General features: G+C 44.8%; 1 protein-coding gene across 6 annotated transcripts in view; it reads right to left on the reverse strand.

The window, feature by feature from the left end:
• Positions 1 to 21,691, reverse strand: part of CHN2 (chimerin 2) — a 333,762-nt gene that overhangs the window by 102,895 nt on the left and 209,176 nt on the right. For all 6 annotated transcript variants that reach the window (XM_027102302.1, XM_027102304.1, XM_027102303.1 and 3 more), the window contains one exon: positions 17,210 to 17,495. In XM_027102302.1, the coding sequence (XP_026958103.1) occupies positions 17,210 to 17,495 (286 nt within the window). The remainder of the gene's footprint in view (positions 1 to 17,209; positions 17,496 to 21,691) is intronic.

Here is a 21,691-nt window from a genome sequence, read left to right on the forward strand (position 1 = left end):
CACACACACACACACACACACACACACACACACACACACACACACACGGTGTAATAGTTGCCAGTTAGGGAGTTTGGGATTGACAAAAAAACAAAAAAAAAATTGTAAATCACTATATTGTACACCTGTAACTTATATGATATTGTACATCAACTATACATCAGTAAAAAAGAAAGTGAAACATAAATAAGTAAAAAGAACTGCCACCTAGCGCCAAACCTATACTATTACTCTGATAAATCATCCTGTGTGGCCCTTCAGATTCAGGACTTCAGTCTACCAGCGCCCTTGTTGTAGACTTATTAATGAATATTCATGATGTGCTGAGTACGTGCAGAGCAAGTACTACTGTGTTATACTTACCAGGGTTCAAAGGCACTCATATTAAATAGATATTAGGGACTTCCCTGGTGGCGCAGTGGTTAAGAATCCGCCTGCTAATGCGGGGGACATGGGGTCGAGCCCTGGTCTGGGAAGATCCCACATGCTGTGGAGCAACTAAGCCCATGTACCACAACTACTGAGCCTGCGCTCTAGAGCCCGTGAGCCACAACTACTGAGCCCATGTGCCACAACTACTGAAGCCCGTGTGCCTAGAGCCCATGCTCCGCAAGAGAAGCCACCGCAATGAGAAGCCTGCACACCTCAATGAAGAGTAGCCCCCGCTCGCTGCAACTAGACAAAGGCCCTGCGCAGCAATGAAGACCCAATGCAGCTAAAAATAAATAAATAAAATAAATAAATTCATTTAAAAAACAGATATTAGTTTGAGCCACATGAAATTGCCTTTTTTGTAGTTAAAAAACTATCAAATATCAACAGTTTCATATGGCTCAGGCTAAATCATTTCTAGGTTCTCTACCTAATGGATTTTCCTCTAGTTTCAAAAGTTACAGGAAGAACGTTTCACAGACAATGAGCAACTTGGAAAATTCCTTCTTTCTGTCATCCTTCCTTCCTCCTCTTCCTTTCATCTCTCAGCAAACACTGATTGACTGTCTTGTAAGAACAGTCCCTTGGCTGTCAGTCCTGTGACGGCGCAGAGCTAAGTAAGGCGCTGCCCTTGACCATGAATGGTTCCTAACTAGCAGGGAGACCAGCCTGAAACAACTTACAGCAGTGCACAACCCGGCTCTCAAGAAGGCGCAGGTGGGACAGATTGGGGGTTGGGGAGCAAGGCAGGAAAGGGGGGCTCAGGAGAGTTCCACAGTCCCTGCCTTGGTTGAGAATTTGCTCTGTGCCAGGCACTGGGTGTTGTCAGAGGGGATGAGGGAAGCCTGGGATCCAGCAGGCTTAAAGACCCAGGGGCTCACTTACTGTGCTTGTGACACTGGCCTATCCTGAGCTAATCACAGAGATGTAGGGGTGCAGATGCCTTAGGAGGGGGAGCATTTCTGGTTGTGGAGCCCACGGTGAGCAGTGACCCGGTTCAGGGGTCACAGTGAAGAGAGAACCAAAGGCTAGCCTTACGTAAGGACACATCATCTGGCAGGCACTGCTCCTGGGGCTGTGCCTGCCATTAACTTAGTCACCAGGCACAACCCTTCTGGGAGGCGGTTATGATTATTTTCACAGGAGGAAACCGAGACACAGGGAGTATACATGCTTGTCAAGGGCCACACAGCCACTGGCCCCGGAGCCCATGCACTTAACCACTGAGCTGCACCTTTTGTGTGAGGAGACGTGCCCTTCAGAGGGCACCGCAGAGAGCTTCAGAAGAGAAGGAAACGTGTCACACAAAAGCAGTGGATAGGGGCTTCCCTGGTGGCTCAGTGGTTGAGAGTCTGCCTGCCGATGCAGGGGACACGGGTTCGTGCTCCGGTCCGTGAAGATCCCATATGCCGCGGAGCGGCTGGGTCCGTGAGCCATGGCCGCTGAGCCTGTGCGTCCAGAGCCTGTTCTCCGCAGCGGGAGAGGCCACAACAGTGAGAGGCCCGCGTATCGCCAAAAAAAAAAAAAAAAAAAAAGCAGTGGATATTCAGAGAACACCTAAGATGTTCCTTGCTGGCATCAATTCATCTTTCTAGAACTTACATCTCTGGAAACTCCTCAAGCTTTCAGGTATAAAGTCCAAACTTTTCAGCCTGCTTTACATGGCCCTTCTCCAGCTCACTTAACTCATCAGCCTCCCTTCCCCTACCTGGCTCTCTTGTCTGCCGAGGGCCTTCCTCTTTACAACCCTGTCACTAGGCTCTGCCCACTGTCCTCCCTTTTCTATTTTATTTATTTATTTTTGGCTGCATTGGGTCTTTGTTGCTGCAGGCAGGCTTTCTCTAGTTGTGGCGAGCGGGGGTTACTCTTCGTTGAGGTGCGCAGGCTTCTCATTACGATGGCTTCTCTTGTTGCAGAGCGCGGGCTCTAGGCGTGCAGGCTTCAGTAGTTGTGGCACGCGGATTCAGTACTTGGGGCTCACGGGCTCTAGAGCGCAGGCTCAGTAGTTGTGGCGCACGGGCTTAGTTGCTCCGTGGCATGTGGGATCTTCCCGGACCAGGGCTCGACCCCGTGTCCCCTGCATTGGCAGGCAGATTCTTAACCACTGCGCCACCAGGGAAGCCCCATGTCTTCCCTTTTCTAGAAGATCCTTCTCTACCAGGCATGGGCCTCTTTCCTTTGTGACTCCATTAGAGCTCTTGACAACAGAAAACAGAAACTCTACCCAAATCGGCACTAGGAAAAAAAAGCTCAAAAGATCCACTTAAGAAAGGAAGAGCCTCTTCCTTATTTTTTTAGCAAAGACCCAGGGGCTCACTTACTGTGCTTGTGACACGGGCCTATCCTGAGCTAGTCACTGTAATTGGCCAGCCTTGAGAAGAACAGTGCTTGACACAGATTAGGTATACAATGGATATTTACTTGTTATTAATTATTGATAGTTAAGAATGAATGAATAAACTCTCCAGTGCAGTGTGCTAAGTGCAAACAGAGTTAAATCTAGTGACAGTGAGGTGGCCAAAGGAAGGCATGTCCAGGAAGGTTTGGGTGAGGTTAGGGAAGACTTTGTAGGTCAGAAAATGCCTGAGCCTGATCTAAAAAGATAGGTAGAGTCCCTTACATCAGGGCAGAGGGCTGGCCGAGAGGAGAGGGGGACCACTGCAGAAAGCTGGAGGAGGCTGGGTAAAGGCTGAGGGGCATGAAGCCAGCTGGTGTGCTTAGGAAATGGTAATGGTTCATATGTGCTGGCCTCTTGGACACAGCTCGGGAGAGGAAGTGGATAAGGGCAAAGAGATGTGTGCATGTGTGTGCAGGGTGACAGGGCAAAGGGACAAGGTCATCAAAGTCCCTGTATATAACTCCAAGAAGGTTACTCTCAAGTAGTCAGGAGCTCTTGAAGGGGCTTCCACGTCAAGTCAGCCAGGGGTTGGGTTCCAGTTCACCTGTCAGCTGGGTGGTCATGAATAAGTTACTTCAGTCACCCCAATTCCTCCCTCCCAGAGCTACTGTGAGGATGGAACACGCAAAGCACCCCCTCCAGCACCTGCTGCATGACAGATGCTCAATAAATGCTAGTGTTCCTTTTCTTGTCACCTGGTTGATTTTTACACTTAATTTACTGGAGGAAGAAAAAATCCAGTAAATTAAAAACTCTGTGTATATCATTTTACAATCCCAGAGTTCAACCAGTGTTTCAAAGCTGGGGGAACTGGGTCATGCGTTACTTCCAAACATTCATGAGGGTAACTATGGCTTCAATTTCCTCTCGTCCCTATTTATTTCGTCACGATGTGAAGATGTGGGATGCAGGCTTGCTGCTGAAGCATGTATCTCATACTTGTCACTTTGGGATTTCGGGGAGGTCCACATACAGAGCTTGACAATATTGCCGAATCCCTTTAAAATTCACATAGCTCCAGGCTAAAGATACACAGAGGGATTTTCGAACAGAAATCACAGAGGCAGGCGTATCTGTCTGTAATGAACGACTTGTCTTCTTAAGGAACTCCCTCAGCCAGGCGTATTTCTTCCTAAGAACCAATTAGTCAAGAGCAGCTGATGATTAGAATCACGCCACAGAGAGACAGGAGGACTGACATTTGAAGAGGGAAACAATTCCCAATATAATGCTTTGTTTAGCAGCTTTCAAATTAGACACAAAGCAAGTTAATTTACTTTGTCAGTGTGTAGAGTAGAAAGGACAGCAGCTTTGAAGTCAACCAAGCCACGTTCTAATTAATAGTTCTTAGTGATACAACCTGCAAGTTGCTAGTTCTATGACCCTGGGCCATCCCTGGGCCTCCCCACGCCTAGGGTGTTGTTGGTGGTTTTTTTTTTTTTTTTTGCTATTTTACTGATAAAGCATAGGAACTCAAAACTTAAAGATTGTTATGAAGCTGAATGAAATAATGTAACTTTAAAATGGATTAAAAACTATGCCATGCTTGATAAATGTAAAGTTTTTTGGTAACTATAAATGTCCTATAATCATTCAAGATTAAAAATATTAGAATTATTTTATATCCTGAATTGTTTTACATGGAATTTATGTAAACGGTGATAAACTATAACTAGCCCCACTCTGTTAAGTGCATGCTGGGACATCGATCGCTCCCCATTCTGAAGCTTATTTCTGACTCTCAACATGAGCATTAAAGGAGGATCTGTGGCACATGACAGTGATTTGACTTCTTAATAATTATTTTAAGCCACCAAGTCACATGAGAGCAATAAAAGTTGCATTTTTAAACTTTAACTTATTCTTCTGAAGGCTAGACACCATTAGCGACATAAATGGGGACTAGGTACAAAGTGAATTACTAGCTTTGCGGAAACTTCAAAGTGATTATCTATAAAGAGAGACAAACCCAATCGGGACATTTACAAACTATTGTCATAAAATCCAGCCAGACATTTCATTATTGAGGAATGAGTAATGCCAGTTCTGCAACCTGTTCCAGAGGCAACAGACACAAATCACCTAAGCTGTAGCTTTGACAATCTCACATCCATTAATAACAATGGAAATTATTCAGAAAAACTAAGCATGTGCCGCAACTAAGAAGTCCACATGCTGCAACTAAAAAAAAAAAAAAAAAAATCCCGCATGTTGCAACTAAGACCTGGCGCAGCCTAAATAAATAAATAAAGTACTTTAAAAAATAAATCAAGACTACAGATTGGAACTTTGACCTTTCTTTCCTCAGGGTCTGCACGTTTCCAATTCATATCCTCTGTTTTACTGATAATCTGGGAGGTCTCGTGTTCAACAGAGGCTCTCTGGGCAGATCCAATACTGCAGATGGGGCTATGTTTCTCCTCATTCTGTTAAAAACAATTTCCTGGCAAAATCAAGAGCAGATAAAAGTCTGGTTTATCAGAGTTCACTAGGACTCTTTAACTGATTGCCATAATCTTATGTAAGTGCATGTCATTATTAAGAAATCTACAAACCCACTTCTTCAGAGCTGCGGGCAAGAGATGGAGAGATGTACTCCGGAGGTGGCTTTGGGGTTATCTCTCAGTCTGCCTGGTAATCCAGGCACCACATTCCTACCCATTTCAGTAAACACTAGATGTCCCTTTTTCTGATTTGATGTTACCATGTAAAAGAAGGATAGTGAGGGTGATTCGATCAAAATGAAAATGGACCCTGAATGTGACTAGTGAGCTTTCTCCATAATGGTGACAAGCAGTGAGTGCAGGATGAAAGTGTGGAGGACAGGGGATGGGGGTGGTGTGAGTTAGAGCTCTTCTGGTTGTAAAGACGCAGACACCTAAACTCAACACAGACATTCCCGTTGCTCGGCTCAAGAGCTAAGCAGGAATGACTTGGTAACCACTGAAACAGGCAGCAGAGCACAGCGGGCCCCAGAGGCAGCTCAGATTGAGTCCTCGGGACTCAGTTTCTTTCTCTCCACTTCCAGGCTACACTTTCTCAGACTCTATGTGGTGGCTAGAAGGCTTTAGCCACCCAGACTCTGCTTCCTGTTGGATCCAGCCCAGCAGAAAAAGGGCAGAAGGGCCTTCTTCCGGGAATTCACAGTGCAAGGCTATTGGTTTCATGGGTTCTGATGACCGCATGCCAACCCTTGAACCAACCAGAGTGGCCATGGACATGTGACCCCTTGGATCAGCCTTGAACCACCAGTCCACCTCTGGGAGCAAAGAAGGACATAAACTGAGAAGGACATAAACTGAGTGGCTCTGGGTGCCATTTCCAATAGAGGGTGCATGGCTCTAGGTGGCAAAAATGACAGCGACTCACTGTGGGGTGGAGGTGGGAAGAGTGGTAAGTCCTGATGAGACAGACGCAAAGCTAGTGGAAGGAGAGGCACTGGAAGAGTAAGAAAGAGGCCGACACCCTGTGCCAGGCCAAGGAAAGAAAATAATGGAATCCCTAAAATGGTGTCTTGTCCTGCCGGAGCTCATTGTCACCATGTCACCTTGAGCTCTGGGTCTCAGCTTCTCATCTGTACAGGGAAGGCAATAAGAGCAGGTCGGTGGCTCTTTATTGGAATATGCATCAGAATTACCTGGAAAGCTGTTTTCAAATGACAGAGGCCCCAGAATCAGTGCTGTTGCCCACCCCCAGGGACAGCCATTGGGAAGAACTCTGAGTCCATAATCAGGGCAACCCCTGCGGTCTCCAAAGGTGGACGGCAGTCCCAGGCGACAGAATCATTTACCTCCCACAGTCAAAGGTGATAAAAGTGGCATAATAACTCCTCCCAAACACCTCCCTGGAGACGTACAGATATAAACTTTAAAAGGTGTGCTTTCTGTCCATCAAACGTCTGCCTAGAGCAGCAGTTCTCCAAGTGTGGTCCACCAATGTTTGGGGGACCCCAAGATCCTCTCAGAGAGCCCGTAATGTCAAAACTATTTTTATCAATTGCCTTTTCCAACCCATTGACGTTGTAAGTAACCTTTAAGAAACTACCATTTGTTAAGCTTTGTTCTATTATTAAAAAAATTTAAAAATTCAAATTTACCTAAAAAGTCTGTAAAAACATTCTTCCTTTTCCCAATGACTTATCTGTTTGAGGCCAGAGCTTTTTCCTACACTTCAAAGAAATAATATATCACCACAGATTGAATACAGAAGCAGGAGTGAGAATCCAGATGTTGTCTATTAAGCCAGACACTTAAGAGATTTACAAAATGTAAAACAACGCCAATATTCTCACTAATTCTTTTTTGTTTTGGAGAATGGGGTTATTTTTCACAAAAATATGTTATTTACACGAATACAGAATGACTTTATTACTGTTATGTTTAAAAGAATTAAATGTTTTCTCAGTTTTACTTTCTAATGCAGTAAATATCAGTAGATATAACTCACATAAACAAAAGCTTTTTGGGATCCCCAGGAATTTGAAAGAGTATAAAAGGGCCCCGAGGCCAAAAAATTTGAGTGACCCAGGACCAGAATTTCAGTGAATCAGGTCATTGGGACCATTTTTATACCTAAACGCCCCAAGCTGGAGGAACTGCCCACCTGCTTACACAAAGAATGAGCCCGAACCACATAACAGACACCCCCTAGCCACTGCATAGCCTGATCTGTGCTATAAAACCTGAGGAAATGGGGACGATTCAGTGGATTCTTGGCCGAACATTTGTTCTTGCTCATTTACTCCCACATCTGTTAAGTGTGGTCCTTTGAGATTGCAGTCAGCATGTAACCCTTCTTTCAGCCACTAGATGGCACTGCCTGCATAGAAAATACTTCAGCAAGGGGTGCATCGCGCTGTTTTCCAGAGATTTTTGATGGGGATGAATGAGGAAGGTTTGTTTGGACCGTCTTACTCTGACACATACTGAATGTATTAGGATAACTTTCCTTTTTGTTCCTGTAAAGCTCTAACCTTGAGACCACTGATAGCAGGTTACTGGTAAAAAAGAGAAGCTTTCTGATAAAGATAAATCTGGTGTATAGAACAACCTAACTCATTTTTAGTTATTCCTCCATAGCATGGGTTCTCAGCTTTACCTGCATATCAGAATCACCCAGAGAATATAAACACCAGATACTCTGCCCTTATCCCGAGTAGTTAAATCTGTTTTCTGGGGGTGTGGCCCAGGCACTGGTATTTTTGAAAACTCCCCGGTGGGCAGGTAAGGTTGAGAATCCTAGTCCTATAAACTTTGTCATTAAGAAAACCACCCACCAGCCCGTAAAGAAGAGATACTGACTTTTTCTTGTCTCTTCATTAAATTCTCTTAATCCTACTACATTTAACTTCCCCCATCATTTAAATTTTAGCCAATAATCTGGGGAAAGGACCCAGGAAAAAAGGAGCAAAGCAAACCTTTGAACCAACTCAGGTAACCAGAACCACCAGAGTTTACTCTCTTAAGAATGTTTACATGGAGAACTTTCTGTGTGGAGGTAAAGGTGAGAAAGAATGCCAGTGCCTAAATTAGGACATAAAAGAGTCTCAGGGGGCTTCCCTGGTGGTGCAGTGGTTGAGAGTCCGCCTGCCGATGCAGGGGACTAGGGTTCGTGCCCCGGTCCGGGAAGATCCCACATGCCGCGGAGCGGCTGGGCCCGTGAGCCATGGCCGCTGAGCCTGCGCGTCCGGAGCCTGTGCTCCGCAACGGGAGAGGCCACAGCAGTGAGAGGCCCACGTACCATAAAAAGAAAAAAAAAAAAAAGTCTCAGAAATATAAGAGGCGTTAGAGAAAGAGGGACAGGAGTCCTTAAAAGAAAATGCTCCCAAGTATCTGACAACCTTTACTTCCCCAACCGACCTTTCATCTAACCAGGGGCTGAGAATTTTAGAATCACCTGGGGAACCTTAAAAACAGAGATGCTTGAGCTTCACCAGTAGAGGCTTTGATTTAGTAAGTCAGGAGGGGTTAACATGTGTCTTTCTTTAAAAAGCTCCTAGGGTGACTCTAACCCGAAGCCGGTTTGAGGACCACTGACCAAGCCAAATCAGCTCTTTTCCACACTGCATGATGAATTCCACACCCTTAGGGGATTCTGATTTAAATAACTCTTGGTAAAACCTGGTTTCATGAGCAAATGTAATCTAAGTTCCAATCCATTCTTATAGCATTTTATGACACCGTGTGTGTGAGTAGGAAGATGGATGATCAGAGTCATTACTGTACCTGTCACTTTTTTTTTTTTGCGGTCCGCGGGCCTCTCACTGTTGTGGCCTCTCCCGTTGCGGAGCACAGGCTCCGGACGCGCAGGCTCAGCGGCCATGGCTCACGGGCCCAGCCGCTCCGCGGCATGTAGGATCTTCCCGGACCGGGGCACGAACCCGTGTCCCCTGCATCGGCAGGCGGACTCTCAACCACTGCGCCACCAGGGAAGCCCTGTACCTGTCACTTTTACTAGCTAAATTATGCTCATCTTCATTTATCCTTTCTCCTGAGAAAAGACTGGTTATGTCAGTTACATATTATTTCCAAGAGACCTCCTGCAGAACAAATCTACAGGTTCTCCAGACCCTGTAATGTGACTGTATCTTTTTCAGCCCCTGGACGCTTTCTATGTGAACAATGCAGGCTCCTCCTTTGGCAAATGGATGCCGCATCTCTGCTCGGGGAAGGGCAATGGGTGACACCATGCTTGAATTAACTGTCCTGAATGAAGTTACAAAGCCTCTCCCTCTAGGAGGGAGTCTTCCTAAAGGAGGAGACCTCCTCCTAGAGGAGGTCCCTCTAGGACCAAGACCCCTTCCATAATGGCACAGTGGTGGAGCCCACCCACAAAAAGGGCTACCTCGTCATTTTGCATTAATGCCAATCGTGGCTTCTGAATCTGGTGACTGAACGTTCTACACGAATTAGAACAAGGCTAACACACTTTTATTCTATTTGTTCCTTGCATTGGTTATTCTCTGCCACATCCCATCCCCCCAATTCATTCCCTCCTCGCCTATGGTGGGGAGACTGACTCCTATGGACTGTAACCCTGGCTCCCTTGTCCTCTGGCTGCTGGTTGGATTTGTCCAATGGGAGATGCAGGCAAGGGATCAAAGGGTGGGAGGAGAGAGAAGCTGAGATACTTCTTCCCCTGCCCCTTCCCGCCTGAGTGGCGCAGCACCTAAGGGTTGCACCCTTGCTTGACCGTGAGGGTCTCTCTCTATGAGAGTCCCCTCCTGTGGGAGTTCCCTTTTTATGTGAGCTCCCTACCTACAGAAGCCCTTCTCCTGCAGTCTCCCCCTTCTGTGGCAGCCCCCTCCTCTCCCCTCCAGCTCTCATAAGACCCCAGAAACCCAGTGCCTTCCCATAGTCCCTTCAGCACTGGGGAGGTAACAGCTCCCACCATCACCAGTCCCTCGGAAAGATCCCTTGTTAATCAAATTCTCTTCAAAAATCCCAGTGAATGTGTCTTCTATTTCTTGCTGGGCCCTGACTGCTGGGATACCTTTAAGACTAACTGCAACCTGAATTCATTTTTCACTTTTCAATCATTCACACAGGAGTCCTGGACATATAACTTGTGCTCCTCAAAGATCTTTTAACTTTAAGAGAACTTCTAAGCGGCCGGTTGCTTTAAAGCATTTTTTTCTATCCAAGCCTCTGTGACCTCTAGATGTCTCTGAAATACTCCAGACAAACGAGCTGGACGCCTTAGTCTCCTGTTGTGTAGAACAAAGGGGATGCACAAGATGGTCTCCAAGACCCTCCTGCTCCAGGCTCTAGCCTCTCAGGATGCCACAGCAGGTCAGAGTTTAGCCCAGGGGTGGAAGGAGACGCCCTGAGAGAAAATGGTGGGAGATACTGATGCACCATCTTGGTGTATTCGAGATACGCTGTTCCTTAGGGTGAGTGTGAACCAATCTGTTCCATTTTGAAAAGTATCCATCTGTTTATTCAACAGTGTTTACTCTGTTGAGTCCTTCATGGGTTGGGCTTTAGAGTTAAGATGTAAACCAAGGAGTGACCTGGGCCTCCAACTAGTCAACCTCTAGAGGAAGAGAGGAGCGTCTAAACCAGGGGTTCTCAAACTTAGGCGTGCACCGGAGCCACCTGGAGGCTTGGTCATACAGCAGCTGGCAGGTGCTGCTCCAGAGGTCCTGACCCAGTAGTGCTGGGGTCGGGGCCCAGCAGGTGAATTTCTAATCAGTCTCTTGGGGAATGTGATGTTGCCAGTCACTGAGGGAGACACTGAGAACCATTGATTTCAATAATTACCTAAGACACAGCATGTTAAATTATCTTAAAGATTATGTGCAAAATATTAGGCTAAAAAACCGATACAAATGAACTTACTTACAAAACAGAAACAGATTCACAAACACAGAAAACAAACTTATGGTTACAAAAGGGGAAGGGGAGAGGGGTAAATTAGGAGTTTGGGATTAACAGACACACACTACTATATATAAAATGGAAAAACAAGGAACTACTATATGGCACAGGGAACTATAGTCAGTATCTTGTAATAACCTATAACGGAAAAGAATCTGAAAAAGAATATATATATTTGAATCACTTTGCAGTACACCTGAAGCTAACACAACATTGCAAATCAACTATACTTCAATAAAAAGTTTTTTGTTGTGAAAGTGGTGAGATAGCGGTGAGATGAGATCAATCCTTTAGAGTCGGCGAGGGAGGGCGGGTCCCAGCAGGTTTTATTAGGGAGGCTGTGCTTGTCTCTAAAGGGTGAACAGAAAGCTGAAGATAACAGGAGAGGGAAGGCATGTCAGACGGGGCACAGAGGGAGGGGAGGCGAGGGGCACAGGAACATCTGTAGACCACAGGCCGGCGAGGGAGGCCAGCCTCTGGAGACAGGCTGGGAAAGGCGGGGCCGGACTGCAGTGGGCATCGTCTGGCCCACCATCGACCCCGGGCATCGCTGTGGCTCTCACCTTCCGGCAGTCCGACAGCATCTGTCCTCACCATGATCTCTCACTCCCTGCCCTTGGGCACCCACCTGGTTCTCTGCAGGCACAGCCTGGTGTTTAAGGGACTTAACAGCTCACAAGCATCCCTCAGCCAACAGAGGTCAGGGGGTGGTGGGCAAATACCACCCCCCTTTCAGTTCCTCCCAGGAGCAGTTCTACATGGCTCCTTGGAAGGTGCCCAACTCAATAATCGGCATTTCGACTGGCTTCTCTCCTTGTCTGTTTCGCTCTCCCTCCTGCTCCCTGGCTGCCATCCCAAATTACCAATGCACCAAGCCCTTGCCTCAGGCTCTGCATCCAGGGGAGCCTGGGCTTAGATGGGCTGCAAACGTCCTGCTGAGGAATCTGAACTCTGTCCTGTAGACAAAGCCAATCAGATGGTTTCCAGGATGAAAACAACAGCAAGAGCAACACTCTGATGAGTGAAAAGTCACCAAGGGGCACCAGCCATTGGGGGCCATCATGGGACTGGTGGGGAGAACCACTCAGGATGAGCTGAATCCACTGTTGAGGCTTCTCAGTAAGTGAGGCCTGGAGATTTGTGCCCTGGGGCGGTGCGGGGTGGGGGGGGCACTTCCTGTTGCTCCAGGAGTATGGAGAAAAATGTAACATGGTATTAGGCAAAGATATCTTGCAGGCCAGCTGATCCCTATGGTGGAAACAGTGAAATAAAAGACGAAAGATTCACCCTGGACGTAAAGAAAATAATTCTTTCTAAAAGAAAAAAATGGTGGGGTGGAGGTTGGAGATCATTCCTCTCTGAAACACTCATCTATATAGGAGGACAGAGCCCTTCACTCCAGAAAAGGTCTCTCTCTTGGTTTCACAGCAAGACGAGCAAAAACAAAAAAGGTTTCCTCGCTGCTGTAGGAAAGCAAGAGGAATCTGGGAGCTGGCCTGGGGCAGCTTGAGAAAGGAGAGTGGGGTGGGGTGGAAGGGCATGAAAAATGGGGGGAGGGCTGGACAAAACCCTAGGGGAGCGCTGCTGAGGGGTCTATAGGTGGTCAGGGGCCAAGATCAGGGAGGGAGCAACAGTCACCCCATTTCCAGGGACAGTCATGCCGTAGGCTTTATTTGCTGATTTAGTTCTGTGCTATAAGTACTATCTTCTAGCCCCCAACCTTCAGCAAAAGGCTTCTAAATACAGACTCTTTGCTAACAATCCAAAGGAGAAATGAAAGAATAAAAAGAGCTATCAGGATGGGGAAGGGGGCCAGTGAGAAGGGATGGGAAAACAGTGTGAGTCCAGAGGGCTGGAACTGTATATGTGTGTGTGTGAGAAGAGGTTTTACGGAGGGTTTGCTTTAACGTATGTGAATTTAGGACATGATGAATTTTGCTTTCTTATTTAATTTTCTGAATGGGATCCTGCATTTATCATGATTCAAAATTCAAAGAGTATGAAATAGCAGCAGGAGTCTCCTTCCCTCCCTTACATCTTAGACACCCCCGTCCCCTCCACACTGGCAACCCTGATACTAGCTCTTGCATCCTTCAAGGGATGTTCTATGATTTTGCAAGAAAAAAATGTGTAAAATCTTTTTTTCTGGTTTACACAAATGAAACCATACTGCCCATACTATAGTATATTTGGTTTTGCATCTGATAACTCTGGGTAATCTTTTCAAACTGGTCCATATGAGAGCATCCTCATTCTTTTCTGTGGTTGCATAATATTCCTGTACATCGGTGTACCATAATTCATATAAGCAATTCCCAACTGATGGGCATTTAGGCTGTTTTCTGATGTTTGCTATTATAAAAAATAGTGAAATGAATAATGGTAAACTATAATATGTTCTTAAATGTGCTTGTATTGTATCAAGAGTACAGATGATTTTTCTCCAGTAAAGCATAAATACAATTTAATCCAGCAAGCCAAATTTACTTAATAAATGTGCTATTGAAAATATTGTTGTCACATATATTTGATTCAGTTGGGTATCGTTTACAAGGCAGTTTAGTTATTAGAGCTATTGATAGCAGTGTATTTTCAAAAGCACATCACGTAAATATTAAGGGATTCTTACTATCAATTGACTTAGGATGGTCAAAAGCAAGGGTGTTTGCTTAAGGCAATAAGGGCAATAAGAACAGAATGAGGCCCAGCTGCTCCATAGATTTAAGAAGCTTTGAATTTGAAGTTAGGAAGTGTGGGTCTGATTCCTCATTCTGCTATTGTGACTTTTTCAATAAAGTGGGGATAATGATTCCTGCCCTATGTACCTGGCAAAGTTGTTCTGAGGATAAAATGGGAAACTATTTCATATGCGTGTAATCTGTTTACGAACTGCAAATGTCTGAACCAATGTTAAATCCTGTTATTCTTACATTGCTTACAGCACCAGTTTTGGAGGTCAGTAGACAATCCATCTACGGAATAAATTCTGAAATAAGTTTCATAAAAGAAATGACACTGGGGGCTTCCCTGGTGGCGCAGTGTTTGAGAATCTGCCTGTCAGTGCAGGGGATATGGGTTCGAGCCCTGGTCTGGGAAGATCCCACATGCCGCGGAGCAACTGGGCCCGTGAGCCACAACTACTGAGCCTGCGCGTCTGGAGCTTGCGTTCCGCAACAAGAGAGGCCGCGACAGTGAGAGGCCCGCGCACCGCGATGAAGAGTGGCCCCCGCTTACCACAACTAGAGAAAGCCCTCGCACAGAAACGAAGACCCAACACAGCCAAAAATAAATAAATTAAAAAAAAAAAAAGAAAGAAATGACACTGGGCATGACCATTTTAATTAAATACATGAAACGGTGGCCCTTACAGATCATAATGTTTTAAAAATCAATTAAAGAATCAGAAAGAAATCAGATCCCTATTGGCTAACAACCACAACATTTTTTTTTTGCACCCTCCCCTCTCCCCACCTCATCTGCAGTTATTAAAATCAAGTTCACTGCTAACCATCTTGACAGGAGGTAAATCTGGAAACAGCTCAAATCTGATGGGGTAGGTAATATCTTTTTGCCAATTTATACTGTTAATATTCTCAGATTTACAGGTAACACAGTCTCTCTGGATTCATTAGGAAATGAGCAATAAAATAAACGGGCGGATGGAGTTTTAAGTACTCTGGAAAATGAAATGCTGGGCTGTCTGGATTTGAGAAGTATTAGGAAACCTACCCATTTCACTCATTAAAACCTTCAAGACGTGCCACTACCGAAGCAGACAGGTGCCGCGGACATTCTCAGTCAATGCACTCAAGCTTCTGCCACCTCTTTTCTAGTTACTGTCTCCATGGCAGCAGTCCACTGACCTGCCCTTAAGGGAAATGGAATTTCTGGCAAGACTGAGACTTGGTAATTCCACTTGTCAATACAGGTCAGAGAGAAACAGATGGAGGCGTACCAAGTTACTTCACAAATCCAGTAACAAAATGAGCGACCCCTGGCAAATGACCAGACCCCGTATTCGGAGTGTCCTCCAGGAAAGCCAAACACGGCATCATCAGCATCTAAGAAACCCACACCACCAACACCTGTCCATCAAACCTTTCACTGAGTTTGGACTTTCTCTTTCAACATTTTCTTTATTTACCTTTTCCTAAAAAGGTAAAAGTATACTGGGTGCCTCACTCAAAGTGATTATTAATCTGATTATTAATTTCCTCCAAAATTTAATCTTAATAAATAAATACAAAATGATCTACAAGAAAGGACATATTTTGTCGTGTAAATTTCCTTATGGGACTATCATCTAGAAATATCAGTTTCCAGTGACCCAACTTCCCTTGTGGCGGAGGGCAGAAATCGGTGAATGTCAATTCCAACACCCAGGATCTAAATTCTCATCCCAACTACACAAGAGTCACTTCCTACTCACCTCTTTTCCTGGAAATGTTCTAGTGTGTTGCCTGCAGTTGTAACAGATTGCCTTTATGGTGACATCACTCTCCAATTCAGAAATATAAACACCACTTCAGAGATTTATTTTACAATTCATCCCCTGATTTGTCATGGCTAGGAAGGTCAGCTTCCAGATTTTCTATTCTAAATTACTTTTCAACAGATTTGGCAAACAGAGTAAGGAACGGCTTTTGCCTAGACGGGAACAAACTCTGAAAGTTGGAACCCAAGTTCTCTCTCTCTCTTTTGTTGAAATGTAAACAACCAGAAACCCCACCATTTCCCAAATCAATTATTTGCAAAAGAATAAACAGGTGCTTTGGAGACTCTGGAGTTATAAAAAGAAAATGGCAAATGATTTTTTTCATGAGCCAGCTGCTCATCTGACATGATTCTGAGGAAGGTTCTCCTAGGCTCTAAAGCTTAATTAGCAAATCAATTAAGATCCTCCCCTGTCTGCCAACAGAACCGCCTGCCATCCTCTGCTCTCCTCATTTCAGTGCTTTCTGGTGCATCCCCGTCGCCAAAGCCGAAGCCCAGTCAGTCAACCTGAGGTTCCTTTGCTTTCTGCTAACACTGGACAACAGGGGGACGAAGGGGGCCATTCCAGTTTAATTAAGGATTAGTAACCACCAGAAGTAGCAGTGCTCGCCCTGCTTATTTACATCTGCCCCGGTCCAAGCTCGCCTTAGAAGCTGGGCTCAGCACAGACTCAGTGGGGGCTGACTGGCGTGGCTGGCTGTCACTTTCTTTCAGTGGAAAACAGACAGGACCAGGCAAAGCAGATGGTTCCTGAAGAGGCACATCCAAAAAATCTGCTAGCAAACTGCGGTGGTGTCTTTCAAATAAACAGCAGCTTACTGGAGAGGAAAATCAGATCTTCCTCGCCACATCCTGCCGTGATGCAACCACCTTGAACATCACCCACTTAGGAGCTTCTAATCCTCGGTGAGGCATAATAACTCCTCCTTTGGGACAGAGGATAGCCTGTCTTTCCAAGCCTCCCAGAGAGAGCCATCATCACCGCTAATGCTCCCATCTCTGTCGGTAAAATCTGTTATCTAGGTAAAACCACCTTCAAGAGACGGCGGACCTGTGGGTCACGCAGGGTCACCCAGTCCTGAGAGAAGGAAATGCAAATACCATGTATCTGGCCAGCTGGGTGGACTAGAGATGGAGCCAGTAACACCTCAAATGGCAATTAAAAAGCAAGTGACTAGTTTCATCATAAAACATTAAGGGGATTTTCTCTTCCTTTCAAACTCCAAATAAACGCACAGATAATTATCTGTGGAAGTCTCGGCTCTGACCGCATGAGTTGGGGCAAATCATCAAACATTTCTGGACGTCACTGTCCTCATCTGTAAAATGAGGGGGTTGAGCTGAAAGATGTCCAAGGTCCCTTTTAGCATGAAAATTCTAAAGTTCTTTCGGTGGAGGTGGGGTGGTCTCCTACAACATACTGGCAAATCACATATAGAATTAATCGTCCGGTTTTTGAGCATAGATTAAAAAAAGAGAGACTGTTTTTGTCCCTCGCGTCGCTTACCTTTTCAACCGCTGTGTGTTCTTCATTTGTGACGCTGGCTTTCCTTGATTCGTTTTTAGACCTGCTTAGCCTCCTGGATACTTTTTCTCTGAGTAAAGTGGCATATCCAATGTGTTCATAGATGGGATTTGTTGTCATTTTGGAAATGTATTCAGACGCTTTTGTTTCTATGTACAGCGTTATCAAGCCATCTGTGACCAGATCGTGAATCGATTCAAACCTCTTCTCACCCACAAAGTGTTTTCCATCATAGAAGAGCCTGTAGTTTAAGGTCTGGTTTCCAAACCTGCCCATGAGGAAGGAGAAATCACAGTAGTGTTAGAAATCACAGTAGTGTTAGCGTGGCAATGGCAGCTAAAACTTCCCGAGAGTGTACTGAATGCCAGGCACTGGGCTAAGCCCTTGGACATGATTTTCCCCATTAAGTTATCATGGAGACCCGTTGAGACAGGTGCAATTATTATCCCTGTTTGACTGCTGAGGAAACTGAGCCTTGAAAAGATGGGGTACCTGATTGAGGCTACATCCCTGGAAAGAGGCAAAGGTGGGTTTAACCCTAGTCAGTCATATGGCATCGTTTGGTCCTAGAAATCACTAAGGCCATTGGGTCATAATCATTCTCATTTGTAAAAGTCAGGGAGTACTGCCTGATTTACAGATATCTTACATAAATTTCTTAATGGGAACTAGCCATGCCCCTCCACCCCCTCCCCTGTACCAGGCAATTACCTCTGCAAGGGAAGCTATCACCACTGGCCTGATGTCCTTTTATTATTACATCTTTAACCACTATCAGTAAAGCACCCCATGCCTCCCACCCCAGTTGGTCCAACAGAAGGGAAACAGGGGATCTGTGTGGAGCTCCCTGCTTGAACGCCAGAGCCAGCATTCCAGTGACCTAATCATTAGGGTGTTCTCCCTTTAGTTCGGATTGTTCCCTCTTGGCCTTGGTCCTATATCTCACAGCCCCTGCTTGGCTCCCCACTGGGACTGTCAACTCCTGCTGATGGGATGCTGGGAAGCTGGGAAAATACTTTGCATCTCTAGGGCACTTGCTACTCTTGAAGTGCTTCCCCATAATGACATCACTGAAGATATGCCATCCCCAGTCACAACCTGGAAAGCATTGACCGTTCCACAATCACAGCATCGAGATGGTGGGTTGAACACACCTTTGTGGGCTGACCTGGGAAGTGTTTCTTTCTTTCTTTTTTTTTAATACATTTATTTATTTATTTTCTTATGGCTGCGTCGGGTCTTCGTTGCTGCGCACGGGCTTTCTCTAGTTGAGGCGAGAGGGGGCTACTCTTCGTTGCGTGCGCGGGCTTCTCGTTGCAGAGCACGGGCTCTAGGCGCGTGGGCTTCAGTAGTTGTGGCACGTGGGTTCAGTAGTTGTGGCTTGCGGGCTCTAGAGCATGGTGTCCCCTGCATTGGCAGGTGGACTCCCAACCACTCTGCCACCAGGGAAGGCCCTGGGAAGTGTTTCATTGATACCATTTCTTCCACGGAGAAAGAGCTTCCCAATTCCAAAGAGTTCACGAATGAACTTTCGGAAGACAATCCAATTCTGAAATTGAAAACCTTCACCAAACCTTATAGGATTGCCATGAGGATCAAAGGACATAAAATATTTGATACAGGTTAGGAAGGTGCAGTAAATGCAATGCCTTTTGGGTGCTGTGATTTTTATTTTCTTTTATTTTTTGTTTAACATCTTTATTGGAGTATAATTGCTTTACAATGGTGTGTTTCTGCTTTATAACAAAGTGAATCAGCTATACATATACATATATCCCCATATCTCCTCCCTCTCGCGTCTCCCTCCCACCCTCCCTATCCCACCCCCTAGGTGGTCACAAAGCACCGAGCTGATCTCCCTGTGCTATGTGGTTGCTTCCCACTAGCTATTTTACATTTGATGGTGTATATATGTCCATGCCACTCTCTCACTTCGTCCCAGCTTACCCTTCCCCCTCCCTGTGTCCTCAAGTCCATTCTCTACATCGGCATCTTTATTCCTGTCCTGCCCCTAGGTTTTTCAGAACCATATATATATATATATATATTTTAGATTCCATATATGTGCGTTAGCATACAGTATTTGTTTTTCTCTTTCTGACTTAATTCACTCTGTATGACAGACTCTAGGTCCATCCCTCTCACTACAAATAACTCAATTTCGTTTCTTTATATGGCTGAATAATATTCCATTGTATATATGTGCCACATCTTCTTTACCCACTCATCTGTCAGTGGACACTTAGGTTGCTTCCATATCCTGGCTACTGTAAATAGTGTTGCAATGAACATTGTGGTACATGACTCTTTTTGAATTATGGTTTTCTCAGGGTATATGCCCAGTAGTAGGACTGCTGGGTCGTATGGTAGTTCTAGCTTCAGGTTTTTAAGGAAGCTTCATACTGTTCTCCATAGTGGCTGTATCAATTTACAGTCCCACCAACAGTGCAAGAGGGTTCCCTTTTCTCCACACCCTCTCCAGCATTTATTGTTTGTAGATTTTTTGATGATGGCCATTCTGACTGGTGTGAGGTGATACCTTATTGTAGTTTTGATTTACATTTCTCTAATGATAAGTGACGTTGAACATCCTTTCATGTGTTTGTTGGCAATCTGTATATCTTCTTTGGAGAAATGTCTATTTTGGTCTTCTGTCCATTTTTGGATTGGGTTGTTTTGTTTCTTTGATACTGAGCTTCAGGAGCTGCTTGTATATTTTGGAGATTAATCCTTTGTCAGTTGCTTCATTTGCAAATATTTTCTCCCATTTGAGGGTTGTCTTTCGTCTTGTTTATGGTTTTCTTTGTGGTGCAAAATCTTTTAAGTTTCATTAGGTCCCATTTGTTTATTTTTGTTTTTATTTCCATTTCTCTAGGAGGTGGGTCAGAAAGGATCTTGCTGTGATTTATGTCATAGTGTTCTGCCTATGTTTTCCTCTAAGAGTTTGATAGTTTCTTGCCTTACATTTAGGTCTTTAATCCATTTTGAGTTTATTTTTGTGTATGGTGTTAGGAAGTGTTCTAATTTACAAATGCTAAAGGAACTTCTCTAGGCAGGAAACACAAGAGAAGGAAAAGACCTACAATAACAAACCCCAAACAATTAAGAAAATGGTAATGGGAACATACATATTGATAACTACCTTAAATGTAAATGGATTAAATGCTCCAACCAAAAGACACAGACTGGCTGAATGGATACAAAAACAAGACCCGTATATATGCTGTCTCCAAGAGACCCACTTCAGACCTAGGGACACATACAGACTGAAAGTGAGGGGATGGAAAAAGATATTCCATGCAAATGGAAATCAAAAGAAAGCTGGAGTAGCAATTCTCATATCAGACAAAATAGACTTTAAAATAAAGACTAGGGCTTCCTTGGTGGCGCAGTGGTTAAGAATCCGCTTGCCAATGCAGGGGACACGGGTTCAAGCCCTGGTCCAGGAAGACCCCACATGCCTCGGAGCAACTAAGCCCGTGTGCCACAACTACTAAGTCTGTGCTCTAGAGCCCACGAGGCACAAGCAGTGAGCCCGCGTGCCACAACTACTGAAGCCTGTGGGCCTAGAGCCCGTGCTCTGCAACAAGAGAAGCCACCGCAATGAGAAGCCCGTGCACCAAAACGAAGAGTAGCCCCCACTTGCCACAACTAGAGAAAGCCTGCACACAACGAAGACCCAACACAGCCAAAAATAAATAAATTTAAAAATAATAATAAAATAAAATAAAGACTATTACAAGAGACAAAGAGGGACACTACATAATGATCAAGGGATCAATCCAAGAAGAAGATATAACAATTGTAAATATTTATGCACCCAACGTAGGAGCACCTCAATACATAAGGCAAATGCTAACAGCCATAAAAGGGGAAATCGACAGTAACACAATCACAGTAGGGGACTTTAACACCCCACTTTCACCAATGGACAGAACATCCAAAATGAAAATAAATAAGGAAACACAAGCTTTAAATGATACATTAAACAAGATGGACTTAATTGATATTTATAGGACATTCCATCCGAAAACAACAGAATACACTTTCTTCTCAAGTGCTCATGGAACATTCTCCAGGATAGATCATATCTTTGGTCACAAATCAAGCCTTGGTAAATTTAAGAAAATTGAAATTGTATCAGGTATCTTTTCCGACCACAACGCTATGAGACTAGATATCAATAACAGGAAAAATTATGTAAAAAAATACAAACACATGGAGACTAAACAATACACTACTAAATAACCAAGAGATCACTGAAGAAATCAAAGAGGAAATCAAAAAATACCTAGAAACAAATGACAATGAAAACACGATGATCCAAAACGTATGGGATGCAGCAAAAGCAGTTCTAAGAGGGATACAATCCTACCTCAAGAAACAAGAAACATCTCAAATAAACAACTTAACCTTACACCTAAAGCAATTAGAGAAAGAACATAAAAACCCCAAAGTTAGCAG

Source organism: Aethalodelphis obliquidens, unplaced genomic scaffold (assembly GCF_003676395.1).
Source record: "Aethalodelphis obliquidens isolate GAN/ISIS:26980383/991018 unplaced genomic scaffold, ASM367639v1 scaffold5, whole genome shotgun sequence".
Classification (NCBI taxonomy): domain Eukaryota; kingdom Metazoa; phylum Chordata; class Mammalia; order Artiodactyla; family Delphinidae; genus Aethalodelphis; species Aethalodelphis obliquidens.